Source organism: Clinocottus analis, unplaced genomic scaffold (genome assembly GCF_023055335.1).
Source record: "Clinocottus analis isolate CAN_PGR_092001 unplaced genomic scaffold, fCliAna1.0.p SCAF_44, whole genome shotgun sequence".
NCBI lineage: Eukaryota > Metazoa > Chordata > Actinopteri > Perciformes > Cottidae > Clinocottus > Clinocottus analis.
The window spans coordinates 375,648-389,786 of NW_027176198.1; the positions used below are offsets into that span (position 1 = coordinate 375,648).

General features: G+C 49.2%; 1 protein-coding gene across 1 annotated transcript in view; it reads right to left on the bottom strand.

The window, feature by feature from the left end:
* Window positions 1-14,139, bottom strand: part of LOC137801822 (wings apart-like protein homolog) — a 17,624-nt gene extending 3,485 nt beyond the window's left edge. The window contains exons 1-13 of the mRNA XM_068599212.1: window positions 13,797-14,139; window positions 12,680-13,197; window positions 10,140-10,881; window positions 9,058-9,488; window positions 8,592-8,716; window positions 4,802-4,891; window positions 4,549-4,719; window positions 4,330-4,466; window positions 4,101-4,212; window positions 3,333-3,605; window positions 2,228-2,339; window positions 2,050-2,147; window positions 1,130-1,206 (exon numbers count right to left, since the gene is read on the bottom strand). Coding sequence (XP_068455313.1) covers window positions 1,130-1,206; window positions 2,050-2,147; window positions 2,228-2,339; window positions 3,333-3,605; window positions 4,101-4,212; window positions 4,330-4,466; window positions 4,549-4,719; window positions 4,802-4,891; window positions 8,592-8,716; window positions 9,058-9,488; window positions 10,140-10,881; window positions 12,680-13,175 — 2,864 coding nt within the window. The 5' untranslated portion in view covers window positions 13,176-13,197; window positions 13,797-14,139. The remainder of the gene's footprint in view (window positions 1-1,129; window positions 1,207-2,049; window positions 2,148-2,227; window positions 2,340-3,332; window positions 3,606-4,100; window positions 4,213-4,329; window positions 4,467-4,548; window positions 4,720-4,801; window positions 4,892-8,591; window positions 8,717-9,057; window positions 9,489-10,139; window positions 10,882-12,679; window positions 13,198-13,796) is intronic.

Here is a 14,139-nt window from a genome sequence, read left to right on the forward strand (position 1 = left end):
GTGTGTGTGTGTGTGTGTGTGTGTGTGTGTGTGTGTGTGTGTGTGTGTTAGTACTGCAGACAGCTGAAACACTCGGAGAAGCAGACGGGCGAGTTTGGGTTGAAACAATGAGAAACGTGAAGAGAACAAATGATGGAGGAAGAAGACCTCGAGCCATGAATACAGTGTGTGTGTGTGTGTGTGTGTGTGTGTGTGTGTGTGTGTGGTGCTCTCTCTCTCAACCCTGCGGTTTCGGGGTTAATCGAGTTAACAGAGAGGACAGCTGAACGCTCAGACTGAGGCCTGTGTCACCCGCAGAAACAGCAGCTCTTTGTGGACCATTTAGTCTTCATCCACACACACACACACACACACACACACACACACACACACACACACACACACACACACACACACACACACACACACACACACACACACACAGGTTTTATCAGAGCTGAACGAAGATTATTTGAATAAAATCGATCACCGTTGTGATGTAGCATAGCATAACATAGCGTAGCCTAGCCTAGCATAGCGTAGCGTAGCGTTTCATGTGGCGTTGGCGCTCTGTTGCTCATGGCGTGGTTGTCGTGGTGAAGAGGAGAGCGCTTCATGAGGAACAGGAGGTGCAGCTGATGGGATGACGTGCGGTGCAGAGGACGTTTAATTGAGTTGGAAATAAATGAACATGAATAATTGAACATGTTTTACTTTTGGAGCCGTTAAGAAGAATAAATTATTCAATCTGAAGTCAAATGTTCCTGAAACACTTGAGGGCAGAAACACAGAGAGGTCATCCCCCTCTGTGTCAGAGGTCAGAGGTCACCGCTGGGACTGACAGGATGTCACCACCAGGAAATTAAACAACAAAACCCTGATAATGACACGCACAATAACCACCAGGACACACACACACACACACACACACACACACACACACACACACACACACACACACACACACACAGAGTTTCTTAAGGCAGAAGTATATTCAATATTCTGTATCTCCTAAAGAACGATCTCTTTCTGTGTCTTTGTGTGTCTGAGCGTGTGTGGACATTTGTGTTCGTGCGTGTGCATTTGTGTGTGTGTCTGAGCGCGTGCATTTGTCCGTGTGTGTGTGCGTGTGTGTCTGTGCGTGTCTTACTTAGCAGAGGAGTTGATGAGTGATGAGTCCTTGTAGGCGATCAGGTATCCCTGGTTCTCCGGGTTGTGGACCGTCACCTGCAGAACACAGAGGAACGTTGATGGATGTTCTGAGGAGAACCACAGAGGTTCTAACCGCTCAGAGACTCACATGTTCTGCGTTAGAACCTTTCATAAATGATGTCATGACATCAGGACAAGAGACGTCATCGTGTCCTTGAAGTGAAGACGTCTGAACCGGTTTCACTTTCAGAGGTTGTTGTTCAACCAAAGTTTCAAGATTTTTTTATGACTTTAAATCAAATTTCCAGGACTTCAAACATTTTTTTTTAAATTATTTACCAAAATTCTAAGGTTTTTTACGAAATTTTCAAGATTTTTCACCAAAATCCTCAAATCTTTCACCAAAATTTCATTTTTTTCCCCCCCAAATTTTAAAGATTTTTATTCCAAATTTTAAAGATTTTCAGCCAGATTTTTTTTAGGACTTTTCACTAAATTTCAATGACTTTAAACCAAATTTCAAATGTAAAAGTGAACTCCTCGGCTGCGTCCCGTGGGCTCCGATCACAGCGTGTTCTGTCAGCAGACGCTCAGATGAAGTCCGGGTCTGAACACACCACCCCACCGGGTCTCAACACACCACCCTCACCGGGTCTGAACACACCACCCCACCGGGTCTGAACACACCACCCTCACCGGGTCTGAACACACCACCCCACCGGGCCTGAACACACCACCCCACCGGGTCTGAACACACCACCCTCACCGGGCCTGAACACACCACCCCACCGGGTCTGAACACACCACCCCACCGGGCCTGAACACACCACCCCACCGGGTCTGAACACACCACCCCACCGGGCCTGAACACACCACCCCACCGGGTCTGAACACACCACCCCACCGGGTCACACTTACGCTCTCCAGCACCCGTAAGCAGCGCTCGGCTCCCCACAGAGACGACACCATCTTCTCCTTCTCGCCCTCGCGGTTCAAGCTGGCGACGCACTCCTTCACTGTGGAGGCAGACGGGAGTGAGTGAAACCCTGCGGGGTCACGGGGTCAGAGCCCACGCTGATCTCCTGAGCGTCCTGACCTTTGTCCACGATGTGGTCCAGTCCTCCCAGCAGCCGCAGCTCCTCCTTGAACCAGTCCCCCGCTCGCTTGGAGGTCAGCGACAGCAGCGTCTCCATGGCGAGATGACCGGCCTGCAGGAGGAGAACCAGCTGATCACACGGCAGGACATGACTTCTAACCACATTCACATGACTTCTAACCACATTCACATGACTTCTAACCACATTCACATGACTTCTAACCACATTCACATGACTTCTAACCACATTCACATGACTTCTAACCACATTCACATGACTTCTAACCACATTCACATGACTTCTAACCACATTCACATGACTTCTAACCACATTCACATGACTTCTAACCACATTCACATGACTTCTAACCACATTCACATGACTTCTAACCACATTCACATGACTTCTAACCACATTCACATGACTTCTAACCACATTCACATGACTTCTAACCACATTCACATGACTTCTAACCACATTCACATGACTTCTAACCACATTCACATGACTTCTAACCACATTCACATGACTTCTAACCACATTCACATGACTTCTAACCACATTCACAGGACTTCTAACCACATTTTCCAGGACTTCAAATCAAATTTCCATCACTTTAAATTAAATTACCATGACTTTAATCCACATTTCCATGACTTCAAATCAATTTTTCATGACTTTAAATTAAATTTCCATGACTTTTAACCACATTTTGTATTGCTTATATTTTGAGCCTCTTTCTTTTAAAAGCATATTATTTTTTTCAAACTCAGCGTAATTGAAACTTATGAACACATGAATATAACACATTTACACCACTTTTACTACACTTTCCCATAAATAACCATTTTTAAAATTCCATGACTTCTACAGGTTTTCCATGACCGCACAATGTAAAATGGCGGCTCCAGAGAGGAGACTGAACGCCAAAAGGCTGTTCAGTCACTGAGGACGTTTTCACAGAACAAAAGATAGAAATATCGACACGTGTGGGTGGCAGTGAGTCACCGACTGAAGAGCTGCAGGAAGAATATCAGTCAGAGGCTTCAGAGGAGGCGCTACGTTATGCTAAGCTACGCTAGGTGTTCTCGACGCGCTCAGTACCGTTATGTTCTGGAGGTCCAGGTGCTTGTTGTGCACGGTGTCGCAGAGCTTCCTGATCTTCTCCTTCATCTTGGCGATCTCTCTGGCGCTGAACTGAGTTGTGGTGGGGTCCGCCTCCGGCTCGGCCTCCATCCCGGCCCCGCCCCCTTGGTCCTGGTCCAGGTCCATCTCCAGCAGCCGGATCATCAGGTCCAGACACGACCGGTCCAGATCCATGTTCAACCGGTCTCTGCTGAGGATGTACATCAGAGAGGCTGTGCACAGGGCCAGGTTCTGAGAAGAGGAGAAATATATATTAATATTGTTATATTTATGTTTTTTTTTAAATTTATTTATATATATATAGCGCTTCAAAAATTATTTTTTTTAATTTAAAAATTAATTTTATATATATATTTGTAATTAAAACTTTTTTTTATTATAAAAAAATATATATTCTTTTTTATCTTACATAAAAAATGTATATACTTAAAAAATATATATATACATGTATATATATAATAAATAAAATTATTTTAAAAAATACCACTGAACCGCAGCCACCATAGGCAGCTTAAAGAAACATGTTGAGACTTCTGACCTTTAACAAGACGAGCAAATACACAAGCGGCATTCTGTAGCATGTAAAACATTAGCGGTTCGTGGTTGATAAAACTAATATAAATGATATATATATACACATTATTATGTCTGCTCTTGCGCTCCGGTCGTGGCGGTAAAGAGAGGCCGGCGGGCGCGTTTGGTTCGTCTGCAGCGACCGATCCTTACCGGGTGCTGCGGGGCGTCGTTGAGCGTCTTGAAGACGTGCGCCACCTTCCCTCGGGCCCGGAGGTGCATCCTGAAGCTGGGCATGGCGCAGCGCGTAGCCAGGCTGATCACACTGCGCGCACACACACACACACACACACACACACACACACACACACACACACATTAATCTAAATGCATTAAAGTGAACCAACAGGGTGCGCTTCATTGCGCGCCGGCGGCTGCTCACCTGAGGCAGCGCGTGTGCAGCGGCTGCCCGCTCTTCAGGCCGGTGGCCAGGTACTCGAAGTCGTCGGTGAACTCCTGGTTCTCCCCGAACTCCACCACGTCGTTGAAGTGCTTCACGTGCTGGACGACCGTGTACAGCTGGGAGACATGTTTATTGTTTATTGTTGTGTTTATAGGTGGAAAGGCGGCGTGACGTGGATCCTTCAGGGAACCTGCTCACCTCCTTGTGCTCTTTGCGGCATTTCAGAGCCGTGACGGTGTCCTGGTACAGGTCGGTGGGGAGGGTGACGAACTTGGTGACCTTGGGCGGAGGGGGAGGAGCCTTGAAGACGCCGTCGTCCTTATGCGCGTCGGCGGGCGCTTTGCTCGATCCCCCGGCTGAGACGGGCGCCTGCTGAGAGGACGGACGTTAAAGCGAACAGAGCCGCTCACAGAAAACCTCTTTACTCCACGAAGACGGGGGCGGGACTTACGGGGGCGTGTCGCGCCAAGAAAGTGGGAGGAGTCTCCTCTTCCCTCTCCAACGTCCAGTGTCTGGCGTTGTACACGGCTTTGGTGGGAGACTGAAACGTGAGGACACACACACACACAGGTTTATTTTTGACACAAATAAAAGTGGATTCATCCGCCGCTGAAAATAGTCTGTGACAAAATGTCCCATTTCCTGCTGTTTGAGTCCCGATAGCTAAAAACCAGACAGATAGACACACAAACAGACAACACACACACATAGACAAATAGAGACACACACACACAGACAGACAGAGACACACACACAATTTTCTTTTCAGTTTGGCTAAAACAATTTGTTTTCCGTGAGTGAATTCCTCACATTAAAGATAAAATAATCGTTAAGTCCACATTGCAACGCACTTTGTTTCATAACCTGTGGATGAAAACAGAGGAGGAGAAAAGGAAGACGAGGAGGCAGAAAGAGGAGCGTAACTGGACGCGTATTAAAAGAGGAGAACCCGCCAGCTCCGATCAAACAGCTGGACGCTAACGCATCCAGCCGCCGCCGCCTTTCATCCCGGCTCCTGCTTCCTTTGGGGACGCGTTGCCAAACCTGCGGTTGGCGGTTGCCGGGGCATTGATGATGAAAAACAAAAGAGGAGGGGAGGACCAACCGGGAGGAAGAAAAGAGAGAAGAGTTGGCCGATGGAGCAGCGCACCGAGTGGGGTCGCACCGCAGGGTTAATAACAGAGACAAAGAGGAGTTTGGGGATGAGCTGGAACATCAACACACCGAGTTAAAAACGCCCGCGACAACAATCTGAATGCCACAGATGGACACCGGCCCCGCCCGCCGCTAAGCAGCATGGGAGATCTGCGGGAGGAAGAGGAAGGTGGGCGAGCGCGGTCGCCTCTTTTGGCATCGCGGGGCGAGCGTTAGCGGCGGTCGCGTGATGAGAATCTATTTATTTAAACTTTTCATGAAACGCATCACAGCGTCGCTTTAAAACCCCAAAAATTTGTTTTTAAAAACGACACTTTGCATATATATATTTAAATTGGTGTAATACTGTAAAACCTTTGTGAAATGAGGCCTGTGGTTTAAGATGATCGTTAAGTTGAATTGTTTACGTAAACTCCCGAACTTTCACTAAAACCTTGACAAGTAGCCGTCACAACGAACAAAAAACGTGTTTCTTTGACTTGATATGCTCCCTAGCATACCAATGCTTTCCTTTAGGTCTTACTCTTTGTGCAAAAGGTGCACTATTAGTCTGTGGGTGGTTGTTAAGGCACCGGACAGTACGGGTAGCTCTCGAGGAGGTTAGTAGTTATTAGTCATAATAAGAAGCTTCTTCGATGCATTTCAAAGAAAAGATCACGTAGAAAAACATGTTTGTGTTTCAGGGTTTGTGCTGTTTTTGGTGCTGAAGCTTCATGGCTCTCTCTTCTCTCGAGGGACGCCATAAACATGGGATATATTCATCAATGTGGACGTGGCAGAGCCGGCTAATGAGCTCATCTGCGGTCCCTGGGCAGGTTATTACAGATTAGAGGCCTAATGTTGCCATTAAAGCTACGGCTGCAGCCGCGATGAGGGTCATTGTTATGGATGTAATCGCTGCTCGTCCTGGAAAGAAAAATGTCCCTAAATAAACCATCTCCTTAATATGGATGAGTCCATCCAGGCGCTGTCATTATGATAAAATCTAATATCTCCCAGCAGCCTCAGCGGGCCGGCCTCACAGCACTCACAGTTTACTGTAATGGAAGCAGAGGTTTGACAACTCGGCCGCAGGACGGCCACTTCAGGAGGGTTCGCATAATGAGCTCAACTCGGCTCTTGTTCTCCATCATGTTAACCGGGGACGGCGTGAGGGAGCCGGCGTGGACGGTGGTGGAGAAGAGAAGGTCGATTAGAGGAGGAGGAGGAGGATGTAAAACTAAAAAAAGACAAAGTGGTCAGGAGGAAGTGATGGAGACAGACAGGAGAGCTCACTATTCAACCGAGAGGGAGGGAAGCTACTGTGAGCATGGAACCGGAGAACGAGAGAGAGTACATCAAGTACATTATCACGCTCCTCTGGGAGGCGGGCCTTCTGAGACTGATGGACAGATCTATCAACCATCTCACCATCCATCTATCATGCTCCTGTGGGCCTTCTGAGACTCCTGCAGCTAGAGAGGACGGAGTGCTTTCACAAAGGCATCCTCCCACGAGGGAGTGCTTTCACGAGGGTATGCTCGAGGAAGATCCTCCCACGAGGAGATCCTCCGACGAGGAGATCCTCCCACGAAGGAGATCCTCCCATGAAAGAGATCTTCCGACGAGGAGATCCTCCCACAAAGGAGATCCTCCTACGAGGAGATCCTCCCACGAGGAGATCCTCCCATGAAGGAGATCCTCCCATGAAAGAGATCTTCCGACGAGGAGATCCTCCCACAAGGAGATCCTCCCACAAAGAGATCCTCCTACGAGGAGATCCTAGTACGAGGAGATCCTCCCACAAGGAGATCCTCCCACAAAGAGATCCCCCCATGAGGAACATCCTCCCACGCAGAGACTTCGCGGACCCCACCCGGTGACAAAATGTTGTCAGTTGTGAAACCTTGTGGCACAAATTAAGACAGATCCGGCCGCCACAGCCGAGGTGATTAATGGAAACTCTGAACTGTGAAAGCGTTTAGTTTCCCCCCCGGTGTGAACGCTTAGTTGAGTGGAAGCTATTGCTCGTTTTCTTCCAGGCGGACTGATGAAGAGAGAACGCACCATTTGGAGAAATAAAAAAACAACTAAAAACTGTGATATTCACACCAGCGTCTACGTTACGAACCTCCAGCTCATCCTGATCCCCTTCAGGGAACCCATTTAAATTCAGGATTTAGTCCTAATTACAGCCTCAATCTTCCTTCTGTGTTTTCCTAACAAAGTTACAACGCTGCAAACTAGAAAAGAACTGGTTTAACAAGCAGCGGTGATGGAGAAAGGCCTCGCAGGTCTCATTAAGACGAACCGGAGAAGCTGCACCGATCTAATTAACAACACTTCAATCCACGCGCTGCACCCGACACGACACGTTCAGAAAATATTACTCAGGACCGGAGTGACGACGTCGATCTCTTTCAATAAAAGACAAAAAGGGCACAGGGAAAGCTCACTGTTTCTCTGGTGAAATCAATAGTCTGATATCCAGCCAGCGGTCTGAGTGACAGCCCGTCAGAGAGACACACACACACGCCCATACACACTCACATACACACAGACTCACACACACCACTGAGTCATACTGGGTGTAGGTGGGCGGTTCCGTTCCCAAAGGGACAAGCAGATCTGTTTTTGAATCGCACAAGGAAATGTTTTACAGTCGAGGGTTTAGATATTTCACTGGAGAGCTTCAGGACGACCAACACGCTGGAAGATGATGACTATTCATCTCACGCTCAAAGTCTAGTTCAGCTCTGTGGTTTACATCCTGTGCAACAGCTAAAGAGATGTTTTCACTGCGTGTTTCAACATGTTCCTCCACCAGCAGCAGTGTGGCCCAGAGGAACGATTAATGAAGCATCAGTGGTTGTCCACGCTGTAGCCAGCTAGCGCCGCTGCTAATGGCGTCGAGCCGGGGCTAGTCCCGCTACCTTCTGTGGTAGTCAGGGAGCTAGCGGGCAGCTAGCAGCAGCGCTAGCTGGCCACAGAGGGGACAACCACTGAAGGTAGTAGCGGCTTATAACCCGACTTTTACGGCAGAAAACTTGGAGGGCGAACCACGAGTCGTGGCAGGTCGTCGGTGCCGCGGCGGCGCTGTGTCTGACCTTCTTGTGGGCGCTGAAGATCCTTCGGAAGGTGTCCGGGTTCTTCTCGGTGGCTTTGCCTTGGGACGGCCTCCTGGGAGCCCGGGCCACCACCCTGAGGCCGTCCTCGGAGAAGTCCATCACGTCTGGGGACAGAACGTCAAGCAGTCAGGATGGGTCTTCAGGGGCATTTCAATGTGTGTGTGTGTGTTTGTACGCTACAACAAGGCAAATGACCTTTAGTCTTCATCAGTCAGAAAACAGAAGCCTTGTTGGACATAAATGAGAGCCAACGGCTTCAGTTCGACGTAAAGAGGTGAAATATTCTAAATATAGTTTACAGATAAAATGACACTGATTCTATTCGGCGTCTATAACGCGTCCACAGCAGGACTCTGTGATAGTACAACACTGAGAAGAAGCCCACACAAAGCTTTAAGCGTCCCTTCTGGAGCACCGCGTGGTGAAGCAGAGGGAAGTCGTTCACCTGCTCGTATCCGACTCTCCTGCCTCTCGGGGTTCTTCTTGTTCTCCTTGGCTGCCGGTCGATCCAGCATCTCCAGCCTCTCCAGCCTCTCCAGACGTTCCAGCCTCTCCAGATTCTCGAAGGGATCCGGCGGTTCTTCCGTCATGGTTTCTTCCGCCGTAACCACCGGGGTTCTCTCTCTCTCGGCGGCCGCCGCCGCTGCCTTTTTGGCCTTCTTGGCCCGCCTTCTCTCTTTAGCGCCGCCGTCGTCTCCGTCGTCCTCGCCGCCGCTGTCGCTCATGTCGTCGAAGCCAAAGTACTGGATCTTGTAACTGGAAGGCCCGTCCGCGTTGTCGTCGCCGCTGTGCTCTCCCGGTTGAACGTCCGCGTCCTCGAAACCAAACAGGTCCGGCTTACTGTCCTTCTTTGACTTTGTCTGGGTGGGTTTGACCCTGAGGAGAGGACACAAAAAGCGTGGTTTACATCCTGCCGTTAGGAGAAGCTTGTTCTAAATGATCAGTTGGCAAAAGGCCAAAAATTCATATCATGGTATTTTTGGCGGTTTCACGGTATTTCTTTGCTTTACTTTTTTTCTCTGAAAAGAACCGCCAGCGAACTGAAAAACAGTTTTTACGTTTTCACATAGAGGGTGTTAGGAAGCTAAACATGGAGGGACTTAGGACCCAGGGGAAAGTAGGTAAAAAAACGAACAGACCGGATGGTCCGTCTCTTCCTGCTACAGACTTTCTTATTGTTGTGAAAGTGGGTGAGCTGTACCCAGCATGCAGTTCGGCGGTGTAATTTTATGTACAATAATTAGTGTGTGTCACAAACTGTTGTGTTGTGGTGTTTTACACCATCAAAGAACTTTAGTTGTGGGTTATTAATTGTTGTTACTATGGCTGGGGAAAGGTGAAAAAAATGAACTGATTAATCAGATTAAGCACCAAATTTTATAGTAAAATAAAAACTAGTGTATTGCACGCTTTTATTTTGAAGCAATGTTATCAGAACAATATAAAGGAGCAACAGCAAGTTAACATACATACATATATAGTTCATACATCTGTTTTTTGTAGTTAGTAGTAGCCTCCCCCCCCTACCTTGTGTTTTGTTGATCCATCTTCTTGCGCTGCCATCCCGCCTCCACCAGCTCCGTCGTGCTGCCAGCAGACCCGGCAGCGCCGCCGCCACTCGAAGGCGCCGCTTCGCCGCTGAACTCCTCCACGCCGCGGTCCTGGATGGTGACGTTGCACATGGACACGGAGGAGGGGTGCAGCACCGTGTAGTCCCTCGTCCTGCCCCGCCCTCGTCCCCGACCCCGACCGCCGCCGCTCGGCGCCTTATTAGCCGGCTCGGGGGGATCCGCGCCGACGGTGGCGGAGTCCGAGGCTTTGCCGGAGGCCTGCTTGTTGGGCCGCCGGTACGTCCGACAGTTAGAGTTTCTGACAAGCGGCGACTCGGAGGAAGTCTCGGACGTCTCGACCAGGAAGTCGTCAGAGTCGCCCCCGAAGTCCTCAGGGCTCCGGGGCCGCGGTGGGGAAGGGGGGGGTTCCTCCCGCCGGGTCGGCCTCGGGTCAGAGCCGCCGCCGCCCGCCGTGACAACGCCCGCCGTGGCCCAAGACAGCGTGGGGGCGGGGTTGCGAGGCAACTGGCTGGGCGAGGGCGGCGGAGGGAGACCCATGATGGCGTCCCAGGAGTCGGTGGACTCGGCCTTGGAGCCCGTCTTCAGGGTGGTGGTCTGCGCCAGCGGCTTCTTGTCGCTCTCGGAGACGTTTTGGTACCACGAGTAAATGTTCTGGTTCTCTGACGACGACAAGGACGACGACGTCTGCTGGGGCTTTGCTGAGGAAGACGGAAGAGGGATCAGTAAAACTAGCAGAAACTGGTACAGACAGACACACACAAACACACACACACAAACACAAAACACACACAGTGAGCTTCACGTCAAACACTCATTTGCCAGTTGGTGTGTCTTCAGGAACACAACAAACATTCTGGATGCACTTGCGGGGACACACAAACACACTTTGTGGTTATTAGCACCCCGAGGCCATTTCTGCCTTACAGATAACAAACGGGTGACAATATGGAGCTCGTTACTCAATGCAAACACAGGAAATTGCTCCGCAGTGTAACATCAAAAGAATGCGTGTATCTGCGGTGTGAAGGCCGCGTCATGCAAGCAGAGCAACAGCTAGAAAGGACGACGTGTCGCCATGTTTCACTCTCTTCAGGCACCGTTTGACAATGCGAGGAATAAAAAATAAAAACACAAACAGCTGTGCAAGCTGCTGCGGAAAAAATGAAAACTGTCGATTCTCAGGAACGAGCAGACGGATGAGGAGACGCACAAAGCGGCAACGAGAGTCCTGAAAACACTGAGGAAATACGATCATTACATTAGATATTCCTTTATTAGACATTGCAGGACGACAGCATCGCTGCTGCTCTGCCTTTGATCACCTCACCACGATGAAGACAAGTGAAGACAAATGGCTGCTCGCAAACAACACACACACAAACAAACACACATATACACTATCATGCAAATACACACATATACAAACACAAACGCAAACAAACACACACTCAAACACACACACACACCAAGTTAAACGGTTAGAAGTGAAGACAAATGGCCGTGTATAAACAACCGGAGCATAAAGAGCCACCAGCGTCGTGGAAGCAGCAGAGTACGTCACATACAGAAGGATATGACCACAGCATTTTAAATCAAACTCTCTTCGGGTGTTTTTTTTTATTTCTGCTCAAAACTTGAACGTCTCACAATACAAACACCATCTGAAAGTAGCAACAGTCAACAGCTGAAAGCCACAAAGCCGACAGCGGAGGAACGGCAAACAGCAACGCAGATTTCCTCTTAAAAGGAAATCTGAGAACCGACGACGCTAACAGAGAGCAGAAGCTCGCTGTCCGTTGCTCCTGAAGGTCAAGTGATGTCACACAAAGCTGCACGACAGACATCTTCATGTTCATATTCATGATTACTGCTCGGTGAGAACAAGAGCGACGGCTTCAAGTGCACAGCAGCGTTTAGTTTGAAAGAGGTCAGTGACTGTGAGCGATGCGATTCAGGTGCAAGATGGGTCGGGATTTCCCCCCACAAAGGACTTTGTTTTGTGCCAAAAGAGTGTGTGTGTGTGTGTGTGTGTGTGTTTGTTTCAGCCTCAGCTCAGGAAATCAGACTCACGATGAGCTCATCTGAGCCAGAAGCAAGAAGCAGAAGTTCAAAGAGGCAGAAGCCGCTTGTAGTTCACGTCAATCGATATGAGGAGGCGTTTTTTATTATTATTGACGCCACAAAAACAAACGGGAACTTTTAGAAAATACAACATTTTGCACATTTTGTGGCCGCACCATGAGCATATTTAGATTTTCATTCAAATGTCCTAAATAAATAAATAAAAAGAAGTTGTTATTTCCAAAAGGAAATCTGGAGTTTTGTGCTTTGATAAGTTGCTGTATTAATCTATAAATGGCGTCATAATGACTTTGCTTTGCTTATAACAACGTATCTGTCTGTATGCGTCATGGATGAAGCACCAGATGACGAGATCCTGACTAACGACAGGAGCGGCTCTTGTCCAGAGCTAGCCGGGCCTGAAGGCTTCATTACCTCTGCTGGCACTGCTGCTGCTGGTGTTGAAGAACCGGGCCATGTCCTCCACCAGCCCGGGCCGGTCCCCGTCGTCGGCCGGCGGCCACGGCGTCCCCAGGGTCGACGGCACGGCGCGGGCTCCCCCCTGGAGGCTGGACCTGCTCCCCGTGTCCAGAGAGAGCCCCGGTCTTTCGGCCCGCGGCGGCTCCGCGGCGCTCGGCTTGGCGGGCGACGACTTGTTCCCGCCGCGAGACGACACCGGCTTAGACTCCTCGTCGCTGTCGAACCCGAACGGGTCCTCCAAGCCGTCGCCGCACGGACGGGGTCTCTTGTAGACCTCCAGGACGGAGTCATTCTTGGGCGCACCGACGCGCTTAGAGCCCACCTTGGCCTTGTAGGTGGTGTCGCCCCATTTGGTGCTCAGCGTGCCCCTCTTGGTGGACAGCACCTCGTCAAACTTGGACGTGCCCTCGCCTCCCTTGCGGCTGTAGGTTTTACCAAATCTGGACGTCATTGTTGCATCTGGGTCATATTCTCTAAGACGAGGGAGCAGAGAAGAATATATACATTATAATATTGTTATTTAACTTTACAACAACAGAGTCCACAGGGCCGTGGGTCACTGACAACAACAACAATATATATATATATATATATATATATATATATATATATATATTCATTTGAAATGGTTATTTTCTTAACTTAACTAACCAGAGGACATCACAGGATTCCTCACATCAAGAACATGTATAATATATAATAATATATAATATATTACATATAGTACATATTCAATATATAATACATAATAGTATTATATAATTTAACAAAGACCAGTCAGTTTAATATCAATGTTTTTGGCACGCAGGTAATTATAAACGTGAACATAAAAAAAATAAATAAATAAAAAGGTTCAACCAAATGAACATAAGAGAGGCGTGACGTCATCAAAGTGTGAGAATAAACTAGCAAACAAGGCTAACGTTAGCTTAGCTGGCAAGCTAACGGGGGGAGGGATAGCTTTGAGCTAACCGCTAACAATAACCACACACTGCGGGTGGAGCCGCGAGATGAAACCCGGCAGAGCGCGTGGACCGGGACCTCGCGGGCCCCCGCGTCTCGGTGTACTTACTTGGTGAGCTAAAGGTCCGATATGCGCGCGCAACACACTCCAGAACCGAGCCCGTCCCCCGTTAGCTCGAGCGGCGCCGTCGGGGCCTGTTTCTCCTGCTGCTTTCGAGCTGCACAATATAAACAAGGCCCAGCGGACGAGCCGTTAACGGCCGGTTGGCGGACGTTTAAAAACAAAAACAACGGCTGGAACCGCGCGGTCGAGAGCAGACGCCGTTTACGAGCCCATGGAAGTTCCTCTGCCTCTGCTTTTACAGATAAATCGCACTCGATTGTCTCCTGCGGGTCGCGACGAAGGTTTCCATTGGACTCCCCCGCTGCGTCAAGCTAACCGGGGAGAGAGG